Source organism: Sciurus vulgaris, assembly GCF_902686455.1.
Source record: "Sciurus vulgaris genome assembly, chromosome: 13".
Classification (NCBI taxonomy): Eukaryota; Metazoa; Chordata; class Mammalia; order Rodentia; family Sciuridae; genus Sciurus; species Sciurus vulgaris.
In genome coordinates, this window is record NC_136474.1 from 59,354,000 (window position 1) to 59,378,931 (window position 24,932).

At 37.4% G+C, this 24,932-nt stretch overlaps 1 protein-coding gene across 1 annotated transcript in view; it reads left to right on the top strand.

Moving 5' to 3' along the window:
* The first annotated feature begins 18,847 nt into the window (after window positions 1–18,847).
* Window positions 18,848–24,932, top strand: part of ASXL3 (ASXL transcriptional regulator 3) — a 168,048-nt gene continuing 161,963 nt past the window's right edge. The window contains exon 1 of the mRNA XM_079109312.1: window positions 18,848–19,033. Coding sequence (XP_078965438.1) covers window positions 18,980–19,033 — 54 coding nt within the window. The 5' untranslated portion in view covers window positions 18,848–18,979. The remainder of the gene's footprint in view (window positions 19,034–24,932) is intronic.

A 24,932-nucleotide genomic window follows, 5' to 3' on the forward strand; every position in this document is an offset into this window, starting at 1 on the left:
AAAGGAAAAATAAGCTGTATTGCTAGCAAAGGAGAAACACAGGGAAATACTGTCTCAGAGGCTATGATTCTGCCCATCTGGGGGAAACAAAGTTTTTTTAAGAAGGTGATTCAAAGACTACATTACACATGCTCTCTGTCAGAGTTGTAATTCACTTGTTAATTTGGGAGATAGTCATTACTGAGATCTTCTGGTGCTAACTCCAAAGTATTTCTTTACAGTGGTGGGTGTGTGCTCAAGGTCAGTAACTCTGCCTAGGATGGGGAAGAAAGGTAAACCTGTTTTTCATGAGACTAGGGAGGGGAGAGATTAGGGAGGAGCAGGAACAGAGAAAAAGAAATAAGTAGATCTCTAAAATGACAACTACAGAACATTAAAGAAATTAAAGAAGACCTTAGAAGATGGAAAGATCTCCCATGTTCTTGGATAGGCAGAATTAATATTATCAAAATGGTCATACTTCCAAAGGCGCTATACAGATTTAAAGCAATTCCAATTAAAATCCCTATGACATTTCTCATAGAAACAGAGAAAGCCATCATGAAATTCATCTGGAAGAACAAAAGACCCAGAATAACCAAAGCAGTCCTGAGCAGGAAGATGCAGGAGGTATCACAATACCAGAACTTAAACTCTACTCTAGAGCAATAGTAACAAAAATGGCATGGTATTGACACCAAAATAGACAAATAGACAACAGGTATAGGATAGAAGACATGGAGACATACCCACATAAATACAGTTACCTCATACTAGACAAAGGTGCCAAAAACTTGCAATGGACAAAAGATAGTCTCTTCAACAAATGGTGCTGGAAAAACTGGAAATCCATATACAGTGAAATGAAATTAAACCCCTATCTCTCACTCTTTACAAAACTCAACTCAAAATGGATCAAAGATCTAGGAATTAGGCCTGAGATCCTTTATCAAACAGAAGAAAAAGTAGGCCCGAATCTCCATCATGTTGGTTTAGGGCCAGACTTCCTTGACAAGACCCCCATACCACAAGAAATAAAAACAAGAATCAATAAATAGGATAGATTCAAACTAAGAAGTTTTTTCTCAGCACAGGAAATAATCAATAATGTGAAAAGAGAGCCTATAGGGTGGGAGAAGATCTTTTCCACACACACTTCAGACAGAGCACTCATCTCCAAAGTTTATAAAGAACTTAAAAAACTTTACACCCAAAATATAAAGAACCCAATCAATAAATGGGCCAAGGAAATGGGCAGACATTTCACAGAAGAAGATAGACGGATGATCAACACATACATGAAAAAGTGCTCAGCATCCCTGATAATTAAAGAAATGCAAATTAAAACCACCCTAAGATTTCATCTTACTCCAATTCAAATGGCCTTTATCAAGAATACAAGCAATAATAAATGTTGGTGTGGATGTGGGAAAAAGGCACACTCATACACTGCTGGTGGAGTTGCAAATTGGTGCAGCCACTCTGGAAAGCAGTATGGAGATTCCTCAGAAAACTTGGAATGGACCCACCATTTGACCCAGCTATCCCACTCCTCGGTTTATACCCAAAGGACTTAAAATCAGTGTACTACAGTGATGCAGCCACATCAATAGCAGCTCAATTCACAATAGCTAGATTGTCGAACCAACTTAGATGCCCTTCAATTGATGAATGGATAAAGAAACTGTAGTATATATACACGATGGAATATTACTCAGTCATAAAGAAGAATGAAATTATGGCATTTGCTTGTAAATGGATGAAGTTGGAAAATATCATGCTAAGTGAAATAGGCCAAGCCCAAAAAACCGAAGGCCGAATGTTTTCTCTAAGTGGATGATGATATATAATGGGGGTAGTGAGCGGGTAGGGGGAAGAGAAGAATGAAGGAATCTTGGATGGTGTAGAGGAAAATAGGGTGGGAGGGGATGGAAAGATAGTAGAATGAAACAGACAGTATTGCCCTGTGTATATGTATGATTACATGAATGGTGTGAATCTACACTGTGTACAACCATAGAAATGAAAAGTTGTACCCCATTTGTGTACAGTGAATCAAAATTCAGTCTGTAAAAATAAAAAAGATTTTAATAAAAAAAAAAAAGTCACATTGGCAAAGCAGCAAGGGCTTTATTCCAAGCATAAAGTAAACCAACATTACACACACACACACACACACACACACACACACACACACACACATACATATACATGGTCCCTAATTATAACTACAGCACAGTGGAGTCTTCACTGAGTAAGAAATGTTTTAAAATTTTTGTTTTACTGTTAGTTTGTTTATCTATTTTACTATGACACAGTTTTAATATATTAGTTTTCTAACAGGATTTATTCATGGTGGAATATATTCTGTAGTTGCTACTTGTATGCATTATATTTTAATATTTTCTTTATCAATTTGTAAACAGAAGCCCAGATTTTTTTTTTAAAGATGAAAAACTCAAAGGGGTTGATGTTGAATAAAAAAAGAAAAAAGATGCTGAATACTGCTCACCATGGGAACCATCCAGAATACAAAAATGTACACAAATTTTTCAAAATACCCTTTCAAATCTTTGATGCCATTAAAGGTGAATTTTATGGGTCCCCCCACCTTGTACATATGCATAAAACTGAGAATAGAAGCTATTCTCAGTAAGGAGGCTTCTATACATATATCAAAGGATTTCGGTGACATTATAGTAACCAATAGAGTGGAGCTGGGGCAGTTTATGATGATTTTAGAATCTCAAGACATTTCCTTCTTATTATGAAATATTAATGCAACAGCTGACATGCTAACAAAATAATAAAGGAGCATATCTCATAGGAAAGAAATTTGGTGGCAGTGATTTGGACTCCAAAGTGGGTTTTATGACAGCTTTTTTTAGTTGTGTATTTAATGAAGAGAAGCAAGGTTTTCAGGGAAGACATCAGTGTGGCCTCTCATTAGTCGTGATTATCAGAGCGGGGAGGCGGCAGAGCATAGGTGGGGGCTGTCTTTACTTACCTTTAAACAGAAGTGATTTGTTTTGTAAAAACAAATGTGGACAAATGTGGATAGGTTTTTGTGTTTTGCTGTTAGATAATTTTGACTTGAAATTCTTCTTCTTCTTTTTTTTTTTTTTCTTTCTTTTTCCTCTTTTCTTTTTTTGGTACCGGGAATTGAATGTAGGGGCACTTAACCACTGAGCCACATCCCCCACCCTTTTTATTTTTTATTCAGAAACAGGGTCTTGCTAAATTGCTGAGGCTGGCTTTGAACGTGCAATCCTTCGGCCTCAGCCTCCAGAATTGCTGGGATTACAGGCAATTATTACCAACTGGACTTGAAATACTTGATGGAAGCAGGAACTGGAGGGCATGGTATTTTTATCAGGAAAGGAAAATAAAAATGCCTGATTGTGATCAGAGATACTTTCATCCACCCAGGGGTATAGTAGCACAAATTGCAAGAAAGCTGACTCCTAAGTAATGGGAGCTAGAAAGTGCTGGAATAAGTACTGCCGCTGAAGGTTGTCTTTTTTTTTTCTTTTCCTTTCGTTCTTCAAGTCACCGGTTCCCGGAGCTCCAGGGATGAGGATGATGAGCTGAGTGTCAAAAGTAGCCAATCATCCACTGGATACCAGAAAAGGACGACTTATTTCCAGTGTGCTCAAAACTACTCAGGCTACTAATTCAGCACAGGCTCACCTATGTCCTGGCTGTTCATTTTGTTTTCTTTTATACCAACAAGTCAATAAAGACCAATAATTTTTACAGTGTGTCCTTTGTGGTACTGGGCTTTGCCTAAGTTACTTAGAATATTTTCTCTTTATAAACAAGAATGTACATCTGAAAATGAACAGGCAGAGGTATAAGTCTGGAAAACTCCCATCGCACAGAGGCACATGTGTCCAAAACATTATATGAATCCAGTTTGTCTACCATTTAACTTCAAAGTTGACCTTGTAAGGAATCCCACGGAAACCACACCGGACATGGGAAATCATATAAGGGAGTTTATTAAGCAGAGTGTCTCCCTGCACAGTAAGAGAGAAAATGAGAGGAAAAGAGAAAGGACGTGTGCTAGAGAGAGTGGAAAGTAAGGAGGAGAAAGAAAGTGAATCAGGGGGAGAGAAAAGCAAGAGAGAAAAGATGTCAGGGTAGCTACCGTGAAGCAGTTGAATTCCACAAGGCTAACAGGGGACCAATAACAGAGAAGGATACTTGCAAGCTGACTGATGAACCAATAGCTAGCTAGGATGTTCACAGACTGACAGTAGTTGGGAGGCGGGGAAATGGCTGCAATGGAAAGGGCGGGGAGCAGCTTTGTACGTTAGGGACCTCATTAGCACAATGTTCTGAACATGAGAATTAACTACATCCATATATTAAGTAATAATATCTCAAGTGAAGGCATTTTGATGAAGAAAGAATAGAATTTCCAACACAGTGCTAGAGCAATTAGGTATGAACGTGCAAAAGAAAAAGAAAAAAAATCGACCTATACCTATGACTTTTACAAAAATTAATTCAAAATGGATCACGGCACAAAAGGTAAAATACAAAACTATAGAACATCAGAAAGAAACATGGAGGATATCTATGTGTTATCGAGTTTGGTGATGAATTTTTAGCTTTAACACAAAGAACAGAATTTGAAAAACAAAAAGGTGACTTGGTGGTACATACCTGTAATTCCAGCCACTCTGGAGGCTGAGGCAGGAGGATCTCAAGTTCAAAGCCAGCCTCAGCAATTTAATGAGGCCCTAACCAACTTAGTAAGATCTTGTCTCAAAATAAAAAATAAAAAAGGGCTGAGGATGTGGCTTAGTGGTTAAGCACCCCTGGATTCAATCCCTCATACAAATAAAGAAAAAAAGGGGTGCATTGGACTTAATTAAATTTAAATTTTCTGCTCTGAGAAAGATTCTATTAAGAAGAAAAAATACAAGTCACAGACCAGGAAACAATATTTGCAAAACATACATATGATAAAGGACTTATACCCAAAGTATGTTAAAAAAAAATCTCTCTCTTTTTTTTTTTTTTTGGCGGGGGTCACTGGGGATTGAACTCAGGGGCATTCAACCAAAGAACCACATCCCCAGCCCTATCTTGTATTTTATTTAGAGACAGGGTCTCACCGAGTTGCTTAGCCCTTCCCTTTTGCTGAGGCTGGCTTTGAACTCGCAATCCTCCTGCCGCAGCCTTCCTAATTGCTGAGATTACAGGTGCACGCCACCACGCAGAGCTAAAAAACAAAAACAAACTTAAAACTCAACAATAAAAAAGGAAAAAAATGGACAAAAGATTCGCACAAACTCAACAATCAGTCAAAGATCATACACAGATGGCAAATAAGCATATAAAAGTGTTCGGCATCACTTGTCTTTATGAAAATGCAAATTTAAACAATGAGATACTACTACATATCTATTTAGATGTCTAAAACCCAGAAAAACTGACAGTAACAATTTCTGGCAAAGATGCAAAATACATAGGGATTTTCATTCATGACTGGAGAGAATATAAAATTATACAGAATTCTTGAAAGACAGTTTGGCATTTTCTTACAAAGAGAAAAAGTACTTTTGCCATATGGCCCAACAATAGTATTTCTAAGTATTTACTCAATTGAGTTGAAAATTTATGTTCAGACAATAATAAAGTGTTTATAGCAGTGTTATTTATTCATAATTGGCAAAAATTAAGCAATCAAAATGCCTTTCAATAGATGAATGAAGAAACTGTGGTACATTCTTACAATGGAATATTATTCGGCAATAAAAAGGAAAGTTTCAAGCCAAGAGAAGATATGGAAGAAACTTAAAAGCATATTGCTCAGTGAATGAAGCCAGTGTGAATAAGTTAAATACCGTATGATTCCAATTATATGACATTCTGAAAAAGGCTAAAGTATAAAGACTGTAAACATCTAACTAACTCATTGTCATGGATCTGGGGAGGGACTGGTTTGAATTACATGAGCATTTTTTAGGATTTTTTAGGACAGTGAAACTACTAGGGATGATATTACATTGGTGGATACATCACATTACAGAACACAACGCAGAATGCAAACTGTCACAAAGGAATCAACCACATCATGGAAGGCAGTAGAGGGAAGCATTGTTGACCTAATTAACTTCAGTGTTTGTTTGTTTTCTGACCTAATTAACTTTGAAGATGAGTGGAATTTATAAGAATAAAAAGAAAAAAAAAATCTGTACCTAAGGACTGTGGTCTACTACTCAAGTTGTTTTTCCCCTCCCCCATGGGGATATTCCCTAACAATTCTGATATAGCTATGGGTGAATAACGGACTTGAAGGATTAGATAGAGGGAAGATGATGGGAGTCATTTTTTTCATTGCCAGTAAATAGAACTGGAGAATATCATGCTGAAGTGAAAATAAGTCAATTTCCAAAAACCAAGGGATGAATGTCTTCTCTGGTATGTGGAGCTAATTCACCATGGCGGTGGTCAGTAGGGAAGAATAGAAGTACTTTGGAATAGACAAAGAGGAATGAAGGGAAGGGAGGGGGAATGGGAACAGGATAGATAGAAGGATGAACTGGACATTACTATCCTATGTGCAGATATGATTACACGACCAATGTAACTCTACATCATGTACAACCAGAAGAGCGAGAAGTTACGCTCCATATACGTATAACAGATCAAAATACATTCTACTATCACATATAACTAATTAGAAGACATTTAAAAAAAAATGGTTAAAAAGAAAAAAAAAATAATGGATGTAGCATTTCCAAGTAAGAAGACAGTGAACAGCCTGGGAAAGGATGACTTATTAGAAACTTCATCCTTGGGGCTGGGGTTGTGGCTCAGTGGTAGAGCATTTGCCTAGCATGTGTGAGGCACTGGGTTCGATTCACAGCACTGCATATAAATGGATAAAATAAAGGTCCATCCTCAACTAAAATATATTTTTTTTTAAAAAAGAAACTTCTTCCTCCCCTGTTTGGGGTAGAAATTGACAAGTTGATTTTAAATTTTATATGAAATTTAATTAAACCTAAATAGTTGTATAAACTACTGAAGAAGAAGGAAGAGGAGGAAGAGGAGGAAGGGGGGAGGAGGAGGAGGAAATTTGGAGATTTCATTCTAGAGGTTTTCAAAATTTGGAATATGCTACAGTAGTCAAGACAGTATATATCAATTAGTAGTCCAGAAAAAACTCATATAATGATGGCCAATTAATTTTTCATATATGTTCCAAGATGCCTCAATAGGGAAAAGGATAATCTCTACAAAAAAAGATTCTGAAAACAACTGCATATTCATATGTCAAAAAAAGATAAATGTGATATTTTTATCTCACACAGTCTATAAAATCCACACTATAATTCAAAATCAATCATATACATAAATTTAAGAGCTAAAACTAGAATACTTTTAGAAAGCATAAGGTAAATATATGACTTTAATTTAAGCAAAGTTTTCTTAGATATGACACTATAAGCTTATGTCACAGAAGAAAGATTAACAATTAGGTTTTATCAACTTGCAATATTTGGTCTCCAAAAGATACCATTAAGAAAATTTTAAAAAGACATAGACTGAGAGAAAATATCTATAAATTTTATATCTAATGAAGAACTTATGTTTAAAATATAGCAAGAATTCTTAAAAATTGATAATAGGAAGAAAAATGACACAATAAAAATAGGTAAATGTTTTCTATGTAAATTTCACCAAAAAATGTGGTGCCAACTTGGGAACACATACTTAAAATAAAATGCATCAATTTGAAAACCTAAAGGTATATTTAACATAAGATACAATGATTTTACTTGAGAGTATTTACCAAGAAAATATGAAAACAAGCCGGTAAGATTAAGGTTTTCTTTTTTATGAAAGTCAAACCTGTAATGTAACACACAAACATGTTTAATTTAACTTAAATTTCATGAGGTATAATAAAGACATTTTAAGTTAGGAAACCATGTGGTCAAAATGTAGCCACTTTTAAACTCCATAATAGGCATCCAATCATAACTATAGAACTTTCCTGTGCCCTCCTCAATTTTAAAGCAGCTAATCATGTAGACTGTAACTCCCAAACTCCTCCTATCTGAGCAAGGGGCAGTATTACCTTAGCAACAAAAGTAGGTGGACTGCCTGCCCAGGTATGCTTGCTGACCAGATTCTTTTTGGTGGCATGCTTTTCAGGGGAAGTGAAGTTTGCCTTGCTGACCCACTTCTGAGCACACGTATGGTTCCTTATGGTACTCAGGTATTCCCAACATGTCCACAATGAGGATTTATATCTGAATTCTTAGCATTGTTTATAATAGCCAGAAACTGGAAATAGTCTAAATGTTCTTCCACATCCATGAATAAATAACATGTTGTATATTCATCAGACTGGATACTACGTAGAAATAAAAAGAAACAAATTACTGATACATGCAATAAAATGGACACAAGTAAAATAGATTATGCTACATTAAAGAAGCCAGACATAAAAGTTTACACACTATGTGATTCCACACCCTGGAGATGGGAACTCAGTTACGGTTTAGGTATGATGTGTCTCAAAAAAACTCATATGAAGTACTACTCAGCCATAAAGAAGAATAAAATTATGGCATTTGCAGGCAAATGAATGAAGTTGGAGAATATCATGCTAAGTGAGATAAGCCAATCCCAAAAAACTAAAGGCCGAATGATCTCTGATAAGCAGATGATGATACATAAAGGGGGGTGGGAGGGAGACAAGAATGGAGGAAGGATGGATTGTATAGAGGAAAGAGGGGTGGGAGGAGTGGGAGGAAGGAAAAATAACAGAATGAGACAAACATCATTACCCTATGTACATGTATGATTACAAAAATAGTACGACTCTGCTTCATGTACAACCAGAGAAACAAGTTGTACCCCATTTGTTTACAAGGAATCAAAATAAATAAATTACTTTTTAAAAGTAAGTGAACCCGGAAATAAAATACTAAAAAAAAAAAAAAAAAAAAAAAAAAAAAAAAAAAAAAAAAAACTCATGTGTGAGAGAATGCAAAAATGTTCAGAGGTGAAATGATCATTAGGAGAACCTTAACCTAATCAGTGGATTAATCCACCGATATGGATTAACTGAGCACTAACTATAGGCAGGTAGGATATGACTGGAAGAAATAGAGGTCACTGAGGGTGTGCCTTTGGGGTTTATATTTTGTCCTTGGTGAGGTGAGCCTTCTCTCTGCTTCAAGCCATGATGTTTTGCCTCACCTTGACTCCAGAGCTATGGTGTCTGCAAACCATGGACTGAACTTCTGAAACAGTGAGCCAAAACAAACTTCTCCTTTAAGTTGTTCTGGTCAGTTTTTTTGGTCACAACCATGCAAAAGCTGAAGGAAACAAGCTCCAAATGAAGAGGGGGTACATTTGAGGGGTAGGGGACCGGTTGTAAAATTAGATTAAGGTTACCATTTCACAAAGGTATAAATTCACAAAAACAAAAACATTAAACTATGTTGTTACAATGTCTGAGTGTCATACAAATTGCATGAATTTAAAAATTCTAGTAAAATTGATGAAAATTATGGAAATCAGAAAAGCAAGACAGAAAATGAAGTCTTTCATATATAACAGAAACAGAATTTGCTATCAAAATCCTTCACACACACACACACACAATTACAATTATACTTCTACGTAATTTCAACAATGAACTCTAGAAAAGAAAGAAAGAATACTAATCACAGGGATAGGGTGTGGTGGCACATTCCTGTAATCCCAGTAACTCAGAAGGTTGAGGCAGGAGGATCAAAAATTTGAGAGTAGCCTCAGCAACTTAGAGAGACCCTGTCTGAAACTGAGAAATAAAGGGCTGGTGTTGTAGCTCAGTGGTAGAGCGCTTGCCTACCCATGTGTGAGGCACAGGGTTCAATTCTCAATTCTGTATATAAATAAATAAAAATAAAAGTCCACTGACAACTACAAAAGCATTTCAAAAAAAGAGAGAGAGAAAAATAACTGGGGATGCAGCTTAGTGAGTTGTAAAGCAACCCTGAGTTCAATTCCTGGTACCAAAGGGGGAAAAACAGAAAGAAATAATATGAATTCAACAAAAACTCTTTCAGTATTTCAGAAAACAAAGGAGGAACAAACTTTCCAACTTATTTTACAAGTTCACTGATACCATGACATATATAAATCTCAAAGACATAGAAAGAAAATTAAAAATCAATATTCATCTTCAGCATAAGGATAAAATTCATTAACAAAATAATGGAAAAATGAATCCAGTAACACATAACCATATACTTAAAACAATGAAATGAGATTTATTGTAAAAATGGTTTCAAATTCAATGTGACATACTACGTTAGCAGAAAAATAAGAGAAAAATCTTTTGATACTCTCAAAGATGCAGAAGATCTTTTAATACAATGTAAAGCCTACTCGCAGGAGGGAAGGGAAGAACTGTTATCTTTCTAGGAAAAGAAGAGAATATTTCTCAATCAGATAAATGGCATCTGTGAAAGTCAAACAGCTAACATGATATTTAATAGAAACACGTATCTCTTTACTCTGCAATTTGGAAAATGGCCAAGTGTGTTTCCTATATCACTTGTATTCAGAATTATTCTGGATGTCCCAGACAATGTAATAAAGCAAGAAAAAGGAATAAAATGCATTAACTCAGAAAAAAAATATAACATTGTTTGTAAGCAATAAAATTATAAATATAGAAATTCTATAGTAATACCAATAAATAAATTTGGCAGAGTTAACAGTATTCAAGATTGATATTTAAAAATCAATTTTATTTCTGTACATTATTGGGAAAAAAAACCAAAATGAAATTAAAATTATATTTCAAACAGCAAATAAAATATCAGGATGGGAATAAATATAGCAAATATGTCTAAGAGTTGTATATTAAAATTTAAATACACAACTAAGAAAAATCAAATAAGTTAGCACCAAATGAATTCAACTTTATGGATATTTTCAATATTGTCAATATTTTCAATATTGTCAATATACCCATTCATTTAAATTAGTCTACCTATCCAATGCCATCCATATGAAAATGTCTGATTCTTTGTATGGAAACAAGGTTCTAGAAAATCCATAATGAACTTGAAAACTAACATTAAAGGTTCAGGATTTACATACCTAATTTTAAGATTGCTATAAAGCTACAATGATCAAGAATGTTTGTTGTTCGTACACATATTTCCAAATAGGCAAGTAGAATAAAATAGACCAGAAATAGAGTCACACATGTGTGGTCAATTGATATCTAATCACATCTCCAATTCATTTCATAGAGCAAATGATTAATCATAATATATAAAAATGAGTCACTATCTTATTCTACATATAAAATTACTTGTAGTTAAATCATAGACAAAAATCTAAAACCTAGACCCAAAACTCCTAGAAGAAAAACAGGAGAAGTCTTCTTGATCAGGTAGACAAGGATTTGTTAGACTATACCTGAAAGACTTAACCATAAAAGAAAACACATATATGAATTGGACTTCAGTAAATGCGCCAGACATCATTACAAAAATGAATAGGCAAGCTACTAATGGTAAAATATTAATCATCCACTAACAGTCAAGCTCATTTATAGTGATGGAAGTCTAAAAGTGCTTGTTTCTGTAGGGAGTGAGGAATGACTGGAAATGGCCTAAGGAAACACTCAGAGGTTATGGAAATGTTCTGCGCCTTGTTTTGAATGATAGTTATTAGGGTATATAAAATTATCCAAAGTCATCAAACTGAACACTCGAGACCTATGCATTTAATTTTAATTATACCTCAAGTAAAAAAAAAAAAAAAATTAAAAAAATATTTTAGAAATCTTACCAACACGAAATACTCCTTGCCTGAATAGAGAACTCAGCAATAAGCCCATGAAGAGCCAAAGGTGGAGGGAAAGTGGGCAGATAGTCTTATTAAATGGAAATTAACGAGATGATTATGGGTTAGGTAAAAAGGTTGTGATCAAGATATTATGGATCTTTCTACAGTGTTAATCACCTCTTGGTCTGAAAATGGGGAGTATCTCCAGAGAAAAGAATTTTCTACTAAAAAATGCGCATTGATCAAAATTCTTATCAGCAACTCAATACAGGTATTGTTAAAAGGCATGATTCATTATTTTGACATCTAAATGTCATAACTATCTTTGATTCTTTTCCTTGGGGATATCTTGCCTAAATGTGATAGAGTGGTGGAAAGTCAGGGGGAGTGGGTGAACAAAAATCTCTTTTTCTGGATCTTTCTATCATCACACACAAAAACAAATATGCAGAGCTCCATCCTCACCCCTAGCTTCACTGGGGCTAATCCTGCACAGATTTTGGACACTGCAGGTCATTGTTTCTTTTTCCCAAAAATATAGTCCTGCTGCCTTTCCTCCCTGATCAGTGGGACTCACTGGTGGTGGTGGGGGGGGGGGGTGTAGAAATTCCTGCATGCCCCTCCACTTGGTTTGCTCTTGTCACGTAAGCCAGTGGACAATTGGAAGGCATTTCCTTGGCCACAATGGGCTCCTAAGAGATCTTCCAGTTATTCCTGCTATTTAGCTAATCAATCACGTCACCCCATGGTTACTGGAAGTGTGTTGGCTACGATGATCAGCCCTGTCCTCTGCAATAAAACTTAACAGGAAAGCAATAAGAATTCTTCAGTTACAAAAGAAGCCCTTTCTCCCCATCACTGCAATCCCTCCTTGTAAATGTTGCAGAATAGCCTTATATCTTCTTTTGAGCTTTAAGTGCTATGTGTAGAATGAAGAGGAAGTTACTGTACAACTTAAAATTGTAGCTACTTGAAAAATTACTGGATTATTGGACTGGGACTGTAGTTCAGTGGTAAAGCATTTGCCTAGCATGTGTGAGGCATTGGGTTTGATCCTCAGCACCACATAAAAATAAATAAATTAATTAAATAAAGGTATTGTGTCTATCTACAACTAAAAAAAAAAAAAAGATTTACTGGAATAAACTTACTTGTTCATGATTCCTCTGAAAATTCTTTTGTGGGGTTCTCAGTCACAAAACATACCCTTTTGGTAAGCATGGAAACTGGTAGAAACAGAACATCGGTAACATGACTGAGATTCCACTGAATTATAGTGTTTGAACAGTAGTGGTAATCAGAATTCTAGTCTTTTTCATGAACTAAGAACATTCTTTTCACATAAAGATGAATTTAGCAGCATGTAATTTTCCTTCTTATCCACTAAATGTGGGATTGAATTAGAGTTTACCTAGAGAAATCTAATTTGTAGTTTTGAAAATAAGCAAAAAGCTGTTCCACTGCAATGTTGAAATTCTGATCACATTACATATGCATAAGAAGATAGTATCAAGCAAAGCTTTATTTACATTTCCTAAGTGGTTTTTTTTTCTTTTCCCCTTCATTTTGTATAAACTAATGAGTGGTGCTGTTAGGGAATATGTGTATCCTTCTTTGTGTAATGGATTAAGTGTGAGTCCTGTTAAACACTAAGCCATAAATCACACTGTGTTCTCTATGCCTAATTAAGGGTTTAAAGGGGGAAAAGGTAAATTCTTGAATGAAGGGTTCTACTCAGAAGCCCAGTCAGTTATTGCACTAAGGAAGTAGAGAGATAAAGCAGGGAAAAAAGAGAGCAATTTAAGCAAGTGAAAAAGAAGTAAACTGCAAATATTTTTACCTAATTTATTGTGTTTCTCCTCTGTTTCTCCTTTAGCTACTATGTGTCTGGATATATCATCAAAACTTTCAATTAGTGCAATGTATGTAAGAAAAATTCAAATTAACCAGAGGAATATGAGGAAGTCTCAAAATATCTCCAATTGGTAAGAAAGAAAATGATGGGGGCTGGGGCTATAGCTCAGTTGTTAGAGTGGTTGCCTCACATGCACAAGGCCCTGGGCCACAAAAAAAAAAAAAGATGTGCATTGACGATGCAAATAAAATAATCTACAGAAAAGTTTGAAGAAAATAAAAATGTCTTTTTTTTCTTTGCTGCACATGTCCACAATTAAAGTATGTTAAAATCTTAAAAATTAGACTGTTAAAGATTTGGAGAAAAATAAAATGATCACAGTTAAGTCATTCATTTCCTAGTGGAAGAAGTGTCCCAAAATTAGATGAAATTAGTGTCAGCAATATTATATTACCTCTGTATGTTCCCAGAGTGTAGCAAATATTTATAATAGCACAGACTGACTTTAAGTGGATATATTGAAAACCTTAAAATACGTTATATAGGATATGTACAATGATAATAGGGCAAGTCGGGCCCTTAAACAACATCACCCAGTAGTGTCTGGGTATACATAATTAATAACACTGATATTTAGCTTTATTTTACTTCATTTCATAGAATACCTGAACTGTTTGGTAAAAGTAAGGGAAAAGATGTTATCAAGAGGAAAAATATGAAAATACATTTTGATTCACTGGATTTTACTGTACCACAATAAAAGGGAGCTGTTTACTATATTTCCAAAGTTTTTTTTTTTTTTTTTTAAATTCAGTAAATACTGTGTCCTCAATTATGACAAGTAATTTGGTTAGTGCCAGAGATTTAGTGAATGGAGTAGTGGACAAAGAATACAAGTTGACCACCTTCGTGGATTATCCAGACTTGTTAGATCCTAAGTGATTATTATCAAAAGATTTTTAGGGAAAACAAGATTACTAAATGTGCTTATTTGTAACATTCAGAGATCCCCAAGTTGAACATAATGAACATATTTCAGAAACAAAACCCATGTTAGATGGTCATCAAGACCCCCTAAAACCTCTTCGATCTTCCCTGCAACCCTTGCCTCCATCTTTTCCCCTCATCTTTTTTTGGAGGGGTACTCAGGGGCACTTGACCACTGAGCCACATCCCCAGCCCTATTTTGTATTTTATTTAGAGACAGAGTCTCACTGAGTTGCTTAAGCCTTCGCTAAATTGCTGAGGCTGGCTTTGAACTTGAGATCCTCCTGCCCCAGCCTCCCAAGCCTGGGATTACAGGTATGCACCACTGGGTCCAGTTCCCCTCATGTTTTATTGCTTCCTCCCTATAGGACTCCTTTCCCACTTTCCCCTTGGTGTGCTGCCTGCTGGGGGATATGTGTGTAGGAGGAATGGGAGAGATTTCTATTCGTTCTAGGTTTTCTCACGTAATGGGCACCTCTGGGGATGGCAGCTATGTACACAAGGGAGTTGAATGCCAGAATAATTGCAGCCTCATGCTCTTCTGAAACATTTAAACTCTTCCATATTTTGTGAACTCTTTGATTAGGATCCATGGTGAAATCTTGTCTCTCCTGAGGGACCAGAGACATGGCACACTAACTTCTGTCCCCAAATTCTTTTCTTTTTTTTTTTTTTTTATTTTTCTTTTCTTCCTTCCTTTCTTTCTTTCTTTCTTTCTTTCTTTCTTTCTTTCTTTCTTTCTTTCTTTCTTTCTTTCTTTCTTTTTTTTCTTTTTTTCTTTTTTTGGTACCATAGATTGAACCCACAGATGCTTAACTACTGCGCCACAACTCCAGCGCTTTTGGCTTTTTAAATTTTGAGATAGGGTCTCTCTAAGTTGCTTGGGGCCTCAACGGATTGTGGAGGTTGGTTTTGAACTTGTGGTCTTCCTGCCTCAGCCTTCCAAAATGCTGGGATTACAGACATGCACCATGCCCAGCTGTCCCCAAATTCTTAAATCCTTGTTCTCTTGGTTTTGGAGTCTCATATGAACTTTGACCATTTTCCAGCATACCATCGCCTCTATTTGGTCTTATGTAAATTGACATGTATTATTGCTAGGGTTTACTATTTATGGAGTGATCATCAATTGTTAAACATGTTGCAAAACTTAAAAAATAGTATTGCAAGAGATGTAAAATCTGTTGAAATTAATGAGAGAAGACATGCACCAAAGAAATTTGAATTGTTGAATTCAGAACAGCAGGAAAGGAAATGAAGAAAGCAGGGGAATTCATAAAAGGTGTTGCAACATGCCAGATGAACACTGGAGCAATCACAATTGCCCTATAATTGGGAAGGGGACTCAGAGAAGAATTTATAGGCAGTTCTTACTGGAACTTGTGCTTTAAATTATTATTATTCCTCGCTCCTTGTTTAAAGGAAAGTTTCAGGAAATTCATGAGATTTGTTATGAACTTAATGTCAACAGCACTTGGTAGATGTCATCTATCTGTTGGGTTATTTTTCTAGTTTTTAATTTTTTTAACTGACTTTAAAGCATTTGTGTTTGGAAGGGTTTTTCACCATTCCTACAAATGTGAATGTTCCAGTCCTACCCGTTCTTCAAATTCCATTCCAAAGGGCCTCTCTTTTACCAACAGCTTCTTTAATTACCCCAGCAGAGAGCTATTTTTCTTACTAAATTCACATAATTTTACTTGGACATTTCTTGTGGAGTTTATCACATTCTATTTGAAAAATATTCCTAGGATTTATCAAACTAAAAAGATCTATAATTAACATAGATTTTCCCTCCCTCTTGTCATAAACATACAGTGAGAAAATGAGTGAGTCCTAAGGGAAAGTAATGGCTGAATGTACTTAGGTAAACATAGAAGAAAGAAATAACAACAGTGGCCACTCTGAAATGGTATCCTGTTTCTAGTCTGGCCTATCTCTAAAATATGTTATTTGGCACTGAATATTCACCAGCTCTTTAACCAGACTTACCTGCCATGGACTATTTATGTTCAAGTACCTGAAAGAAGAGGAAAAAACCAAGAGTCAGTTCATAATACTGGTTATTTATGCTCACCGTCAGAGAATGGGTGCATGAGCAATAGTTTTTTTTTTTTTTTTTTTTTAATCAAATTACATTTGCTTAAGAGGGATGATACGTTGTCTCTTTTTTAAATAACTGATTATGTATGTTTTTCTTTTACTGGCTCCAAAACTTCTTATTAAGCACTATTTCACAGAAAAATAACAAATTATATGTTACAGTCTGATTGCCTAAAATAGGTATTTCTGAGTAGGAGAAAAAACATGAGAATAAAAATACTTTGAAAATATGTCAATTACTTTAGTCATAAAGAGTATTCTTGAGAGTAAAAGCAGATATGAGCATGACTCAAATTCAATATATTTGAAATGTAAAGTAAAAATATAATAAACCCGGATAGTTATGCAAATTGCATGGATCAAATTCTTCCCTAGGGATAACTTCAGTGTATTTTCTGAAACCTGTTTTTTCAAAAAGAAAAAGTGGAGATGATCTTTATTTCTTTTAACAGATGCATAGCTTCTTCTTAGTTTAGTGAACTAATAAAAACAAATTATTTGAAGAATTAGTATGCAACTCTTTATGATTATTAATTGATTATGCTTAATTTTTGGTAATCAAACATTTTTATTACTTCAGTCACTTGTCAGTGTTCTCAAAGGAATCGTCTTACAACAATCAGCCTTATTTATAGGCACATGTCTTAACTAAACTTGTGTTCACTTCTTAGACATGGGCATTTAGTTTTAAGCACAGAAGTACAGGATAGTACAAACAATGTGGAATTTGGATCAAAAGACTTGAGTCTAGTTCTTAAAGATGATTTAGCAAGAGAACTTGGATACATTGTAATGCTTTCGATTTCCTCATTTGGTACAGATAGGAAAAATATGCTTAACTGCTTTGTTTTGAGAACCAGATGAGATAATGTATCTGAAAAAAACCCACAAAGTACTATTTACATATCATTATTATTATGTTCAGGAAGTAACTTTAGGTAAATAATCTCCTACAGTGACCTTCTTCCCTTTTGTTTTTAGGTACTTAAGACATAATTAAAGTGTGGGTCAAAGCGTCATTTCTTACTTTGCTTAACAACACTTTATTGATCTAAACAATTTACCAGAAATGTTAAGAAGTTGGAAAGGTTACCAAAACTTTTTAAGTCTTGACACATTCCTTTTTGTAGTTCACAAATAACCAATTCCCTATGCATCCCAGACCTGGTGGTTATAAATAATTTTAAAAGATATGCAAGCGTTAACTGTTCAGTCTTCTGCACATGCTGTATTTTACGCTGTGAATGACGCCTATATACTATTTAAAAATAATTAGCGCTACGGGATGGCATTGCATTGATCCCCGGAAATGGCTCTTCGGTCTTGCATTGTTTAAGATGATGTAGGTGCCTCAATGTTGTGTCAAGTTGCACGTTCAGTATTACTTCTGTCTCAGAAGCGGCTGGTTCTGTTTAACAAGGCTCTGAGAAACCACCCAGTCATGCAGGAACAGGGTTAAGAAAGTCCAGTAGAGGGGAGTAGTACGGCGTGTGTGTGTGTGTGTGTGTGTGTGTGAGTCAGAGACAGGAGAGGGAGACACAGCGCGAGCGAGCGCACAGGACACAGCGCCGAGTTGCGGAGCTGACTCCTACACAAGTTCCAAAGGCCACGGTGTCCGCGGCTTTCGGCCCTAGCGGGACAGCGGGACCGAGGTGGAACGGCCTGCCCGGAGTGGGCTGGGTTGGGAGGAGAGGGGTCTCGCGAGGGTTTCAGGGCGTGGCTGGAGTAGGGGGCGCGCGGCGAGTGTGCGCGGGTGTGCGCGCGCGGAGGGCGAGTGTGAGCGCGGCGAGTGTGAGCGAGGCGAGTGTGCGGCCGCGTCGCCATTCCCCGTGACGTCAGAGTGTATTGTTGTGAGCCGGGCCGAGCGGAGCATCCCCGGAGCTGTCACCGCGGCGGCCGCGGCGGCGGCGCAGCGCGAGCCCCGCACGAGCGAGCCCGGCCGGCACCGCCCCCGCCGCTGGCCCGGGCCCCGCCGCCGCGGCTGCCGCCGCCCCCGCCCCCGGCCGGCCCGCCCGCCGCGCGGCGCCGCCGCCGCCGCCGCCGCGCGCCCCCACCCACCTACCCCACCCCCTCGCTCCATCCCTCCCACCCGCCGCCGCCGCCGCCCGCGCGCCTCCCCCCGCGGAGCGAGTGCGGGTCACCGGGTCACTGGGTCATTGTCTCGGCGCCCGAACCCCGAGCACCCCGTGGAATCCCCCACGTCATCATCAGAACCATCAATGAGATGCAAACATGAAAGACAAGAGGAAGAAGAAGGACCGCACCTGGGCCGAGGCTGCCCGCCTGGTACGTACCGCCCCCCGCCCGCCGCCCGCGCGTCCTGCCGGCCCCGCCGCTCGCCCCGCGCCGGCCCGCGGCGGCGGAGACGGCCACTTCCAGCCCGAGCCGCCGCCCGCTCGCCGGGCTCCTGCTCTTTGTTATTCTGCGGGAGTGGGCTCGCCCAGGGTCCCCTGTGTGTGTGCGTGTGCGCGCGGAGGGGAGCAGCGATTATCTCCGGGAGCCCCGCGCCCGCCGCGCCCGGGACTGCCCGGCACACTTCTCCCGGTACTTCGCGCTCCGGGCTCGGCTGTGTCTTCTCCACCGGTGAATTTCCGAGCGCTCGGCTCCGCTCGACTTCCCTCTCTGCCGCTCCGGAGACCTTTGTGTGGCAATTACCACTCCCTCCTGGCCCCTCCACCCCCCGGAATTTCATCAATAACTCTGTGCACGGTCTGTGTGTATGTTCGGCGTTTGTGAGTTCAAACATTTTACACGTGCATGCACGCTGTGTGTCCGACACGGACTTGTGGGGCGTGTGCTTGTGGGCTAGGTTGTTGCGTGTCTGTGTGCCGTGTCGTGTGCATTATGTATGCACACTGATACGTACATGTTTTGTGTGGATCCAGTTCGCTGTATTTGTAGGTATTGTGTTCCGCTCGATGTTTGTGTGTACATTATGTGCACGTGTGTGCAATTCGTGAGTGTGTGTGTCGATGTGTGTGTGTTTGGTGAAGTTGGGTCAGTGTCATCTGTCGTGGGAGGTTAAGAGTGTACAGATAGGTGTGTTTTTACTGCTGGCTTTCTGGGCGGTGTTACTTGGCTGCTTTTCCTTTTCTTTAACCTTTCGGAGCTTACGTTTTAATCATCGAAAGAATGTCTCTATAGAAATGCTGGTTGGCAGAGGGGCGTCGGCGTCTTTGGTTTGATGCATGTATATATGTTGGTTTTTCTTTTCTTTTTTCCTTTCCCCCTCCCCATCTTCTTTTAAAGGATAGCTGTAAACGTTTTTTTTTTTTTTTTTTAAGGGTATTTCTGAACAGTGCATCTCACGGGAATGCAAGGCATTGCATTTGAAGCTGAGCCTTTCAGGGTTTTGGCTACATGAATTAAATATTTATTCACCAACTTACTATCTTTATAATTCGGCCAGCAGAGAGCTGGCTGCATGCAGCAGGATGGGGGTGGGGGGCCCAGGACATGTTATTGGGTTGACTTTGTAAAGATTGTTTTACTATAACTGTAGTCATTTTTAAAAGCTATTGAGTAACTACATTATGCTCAAGGAGAACATTTGTCAAAAGTAATTATCTGAGTTTCCTTGAAGGGCCTTGCTCCTATGTCTATGGATTCTAGCAGAGGGTTTTAGATAATTGGTCCTATTGCCCTGCGAAGAAGTGACAAAAGTCCTTTTTAATTGCAATCTAGTTATTGGTAGCGGGAGTGGCCAGGCTCTTTTACTTATTCATCTCTTAATTTGGTAGTGGTGTATGTTATCATTTCTCCCCTTATCTGTGACTGTGTAAATCGCTAAATCACTCTCTGTGGATGAATGGGCAGGTGATAGCCATTCTCTAATGAACTGCTTCTGGAAGAGGAAACTTAGTTGTGGGGAATATGTGAGAAGTAAGCAGTAAGTGTTAAGTGGATGCCAGATTGATGTTATCACTGAGTTTTGCCAGAGCACAGTACATTACTTATTGTTTGCTCGGCCATTAATTCAGAATTGTGTGGGGGTGTACAAGGCTTCTGAAAATGCATTATTCAGGTTCCTTGGAGTGGCAATCAAGTACTATTACAGAGCTTCAGTGTATGTATTTTAAACAAGTGAACAACGAGTTGATTTATAAATATTTAAAAAATAATGATTCTTGAATTAGCCATATCTGCTTGCAGAGATTTATTTAATAGATAACATTATTCTGATGGAATTTAAAGCTTAGCCATGTGTGTTCAATCAGTGTATGTTACTATTCTCAAAAGTACTGAGCTTTATTTGATTGAATCATGATATATCTGTATTGATATATCCTGCAATAGATTTCTAAGTCACAGTTTTTTGTTGAAAGTTAAATTTTCTTCTTGCAAAGTTCTTTAATAGGAAAAGACACACTAGGAGTCATCAACACAAAAGAATTAATGATAGACCAGATGTCTCTATTTTAACCAGACATATTGAACTAGTAGTTATGGTAATTTTTCAATTTGGTTCAAGTTATTTTTCCCCTGGTAGTTGTACAAATGTGTGTGTGTTCAAAATGTGACAGCTGAAATAAAATACTGAATGAAATAGCAAGTGATTGTGCTGGAAATATCATTTTCAGAGATTTGTGATTTGTAAAAGTGAATTATGATAATTCTTAACTTAGTTAATGAGGAAAGGAGAAATTGGTCCATTTGAGTAATAGTAACCATTTTTATGTTCTTTATGATTGCACGAATGCATATAGACTTGAACTCTTTCAAACTTGTAAGATAGGATATTTTTACTTTTATAATTGTTGGCATTAATTTACACTCAATGAAAAAGGGATTTTTTTAGCCTTTCTGTGATACAGATATTATCTTTCATATGCTGCTGATTTTGCTGTTGTTCAGGATTTTTAGTCTCGTCTCCACAAAATATTAAACCAGGAATCAGATTTTAAAAGTAAAAATGATTAGGAATGGATGGTAAATATGCAACTCAATATGTGGCTGTGCTAATATGTGAACTAAAGAAGGCATACTCAGATTAACGTTAAAAAGCAAGCTTCCAGTTCATACTCTGTGTGTGTGTGTGTGTGTGTGTGTGTGTGTGTGTGTAAACTCTCTTGCTGGAGTGTGTGTGTGTTTGTATAAACTCTCTTGCTGGAGTGTGTTTGTGTGTATGTGTGTGATTTTTCTTAAAAGGGAGGACGCAAGAGGGAAGGAAATGCAAACTAGATATTTTGAATTGTGACCAAGAGCTTGTTTAAATGTAGCTTTGTCTTCATGTTAAGAAAAACATATCTGGAAGAATAATTCTTCCTAGACTAAGTAAGAATTTCTATTCGACAACAATTTTTTTTTCTTTGTGAGAAAAGTATATAGTCTGCAAATCTCTAAACTCTGAGTGGCAACTCCTGGGATTTTTGTTTTAGCTATGGGTGCAGCTACCAAGCCCTACCCTTTCCTTCAGAGAGTATGCAATACTTATATGTGGTGGACTTGCTCAGCTTTTGAAAGAAGGAGTGGTGGTATAATTTGCCTGTATTTTCAGGAATGCAGTGATTATTAACTGGCTGCCATCTTAAAACAGTAATACCACCCCCCTCCCCTTTTCCTTTCTGCCCTGCATCAGTTGCAGAATTTCAGCCTTTAGCCTCCTCCCCTCCCCCACGGCCTTCTGCAGTTGTAGTCGTTACTTTGCGCATTGCCATTTAATATGGAGGCTGCTCCCAAACCAGATGCATTTTCATCTGTTTTATCTGCTCTTCTGAGGTTGTAGAGTCTCAGAGGACCCCACAATCAAATGGAAGTATCTTCTGTCTTAATATTTGTAGACCACAATAAGAATAAAAATCAAAACCATAACTCATGTTGAGCTGGGGCTTTGACTTTAATCCTTTTGACTTTTATCTCAAGTCTTCACTCTGTTACTATAAATACAGTTTAAACCATTGTGAAAGGATCTTCATGCTTCTTTGTAAAAAATGGGGATTTGACAGGACTTTGTTTTACTGCACTAAGGGGTTTCTTTGTTACTGGCTTAACACAGAACATACTGTTATTTATATATTTATTCTAGGTTAATTCTTTTTTTGACATGCAAAAATGTTGTTGCTTTGAGCAGTGCTTTTTGATAGTTTCATCACTTTGTTCTATAGGGAATGCAGCTTTTAAGATAATGATTCAATGTATTAATTTGCTCCCTGAGTTTCATTCTATTTGTTTTATTCTTTACAATCTTTGTTTAGTCTCAGTGGCACCTGAAAACCTGGAAATAAATCTTAGCAATTTCAATAGCTTTGTGCTTTGTAACATGGCTGATTTATTTACTCAGAGCTTAGATATGTTCATACAGATAATAAACATCAGTTTGTTGTTATTTATTTATTTTTTTTGTAGTTCAAGGTGACCTTTGGGGGGATTTTTTTTTAATATAGCAAATTTATCTCACTGTTAGAAGAAAACAGACATATATCCCTTTATGCCAAAGTAGGATTACTGAAGGTTTTAAGTAAATTGAAGTTGCTAAACCATGTTGTTTTAAAAATTAAGTATGTGGGTTTATTAAAGGAAATCTGTGTGAATCTTTTGCGCAATAAATATTCTTTTCAATAATGCATTACATCCCAAATAAACTGTTAGTGTTTCTATAAAATGAAGTCGAATATTGTTGCTACCTATTAAAATACAAAACAGTTTAATAGTTGACTGCTTGCTTTGCCTTTTGTCTTTGTATTTTATAAATAAACATAATTTATCAGGATGATAAGCCAGAAAATTGGGAAAGGTATTGGAACTGCTTTTGGAATCCTTTCATTGTGTTTAAATTCTAGGTTATGACTGGCCTCCTTAACAGTAAAGACAGTTTTGACTTGTGATTTGGGGGTCACCCCAAAGGTGCACCTGAGCATAATTGTGAAAATTCTTATTGAATCCTGAGCCTGACATCTATTTCTGCAAATGGAGTTTATTTTCAATCACTCACATTTCACTTGGTTTGATTCAGCTGTTTTCTGTGATCCACACATAGCATCTTTTCTTTATGTCTATATCTCATCATCTCCTCTTTCAAATGTGGAACTTAAATTTCCATTTTGCAATTTGAAGATAGAAGAGAGTTTAGTGATCTGTATGCCTATTTAGAAAGAAAATGAGCTTTAAGTTTGAAAAAAAAATGTATTTGAAATTATGAGTAATGTTAAGTTAGGCCTATTGTTTAGCTAATTTTTACCCCGACTGACATGACAGTGAATTTTAAGAATTTAGTGTTAGGTCTTTCTCTCCTCTGACAAATTCTTTCCTGACAGATCATTCCTTGGCTGTCAGACATGAACTACATTCTTGGTAGACCTACAGAGTCATACCTGTAAAGGAATTTCATTCCAGAAAAGTTAACCAGTAAAGGAATTAAAGTCAATATTTAATAATGAAATAGTTATAAAACTTCACCGAAATGCTTTGGAAATGTGAAATATGGCCTCCAAACATTTTGTGGGCTCTTGTGTAGATGGTTCAAATGCTGGGGAGGATGCAAAGATATATCCTTGAGGAGTATCAAGTTCAGAAGGGGAGAGAGCAAGAAGTTGGAGGATGACTGAGCAGACACCATCTGTAGGTGACACATGAATGATCAAGCAGGTGCAGGTTTACAGATTTGCAGAAGGGTGAAGCTGTGCGGTATATGTCGACTGTGGAATGCTTAGTGGATTAGATGAAGCTGGGTTTGGTCTTGAAATAGGACTAAGTTTAAACAGTTGATCGAGGAGAACATTCTAAGAGAGAACTGCATGGGCAAAGGTATAATGTTGGGCAAGAGGATGGATTCTGGTGCCAGTGAGTAGGTGAGTGTAGAAATACCAGAAGACTGAAAGAGTAGGCTGTATGATACAATTGAAAATTAAGTTGTGATCAGATTTGAGAGTTTTGAAAATCATTTGAAGGCAGTGAGTTGTAGCATGGGACTCATGGGCCAGGTGGTAGTAGTAGGAAAATTCAAACACCCCACCTGCCAACATTCATGAAGAAGCACACAACAGAATGAATATCCCTTATATGTATTTGTACAGTGAGAGAGAGGGGGTGTACCATTGAATGCTCCCATTAATTCCCACTAAAGAGTCTGAAAACAGTTAAACGATCTAACTCTATTCTATCCTATGTTCTTTACTAAATGAGGCATAGTAGAAATCTGTAAATAATATACATTACATTGTAGAAAGAGACTTTATACAGAGTGCTC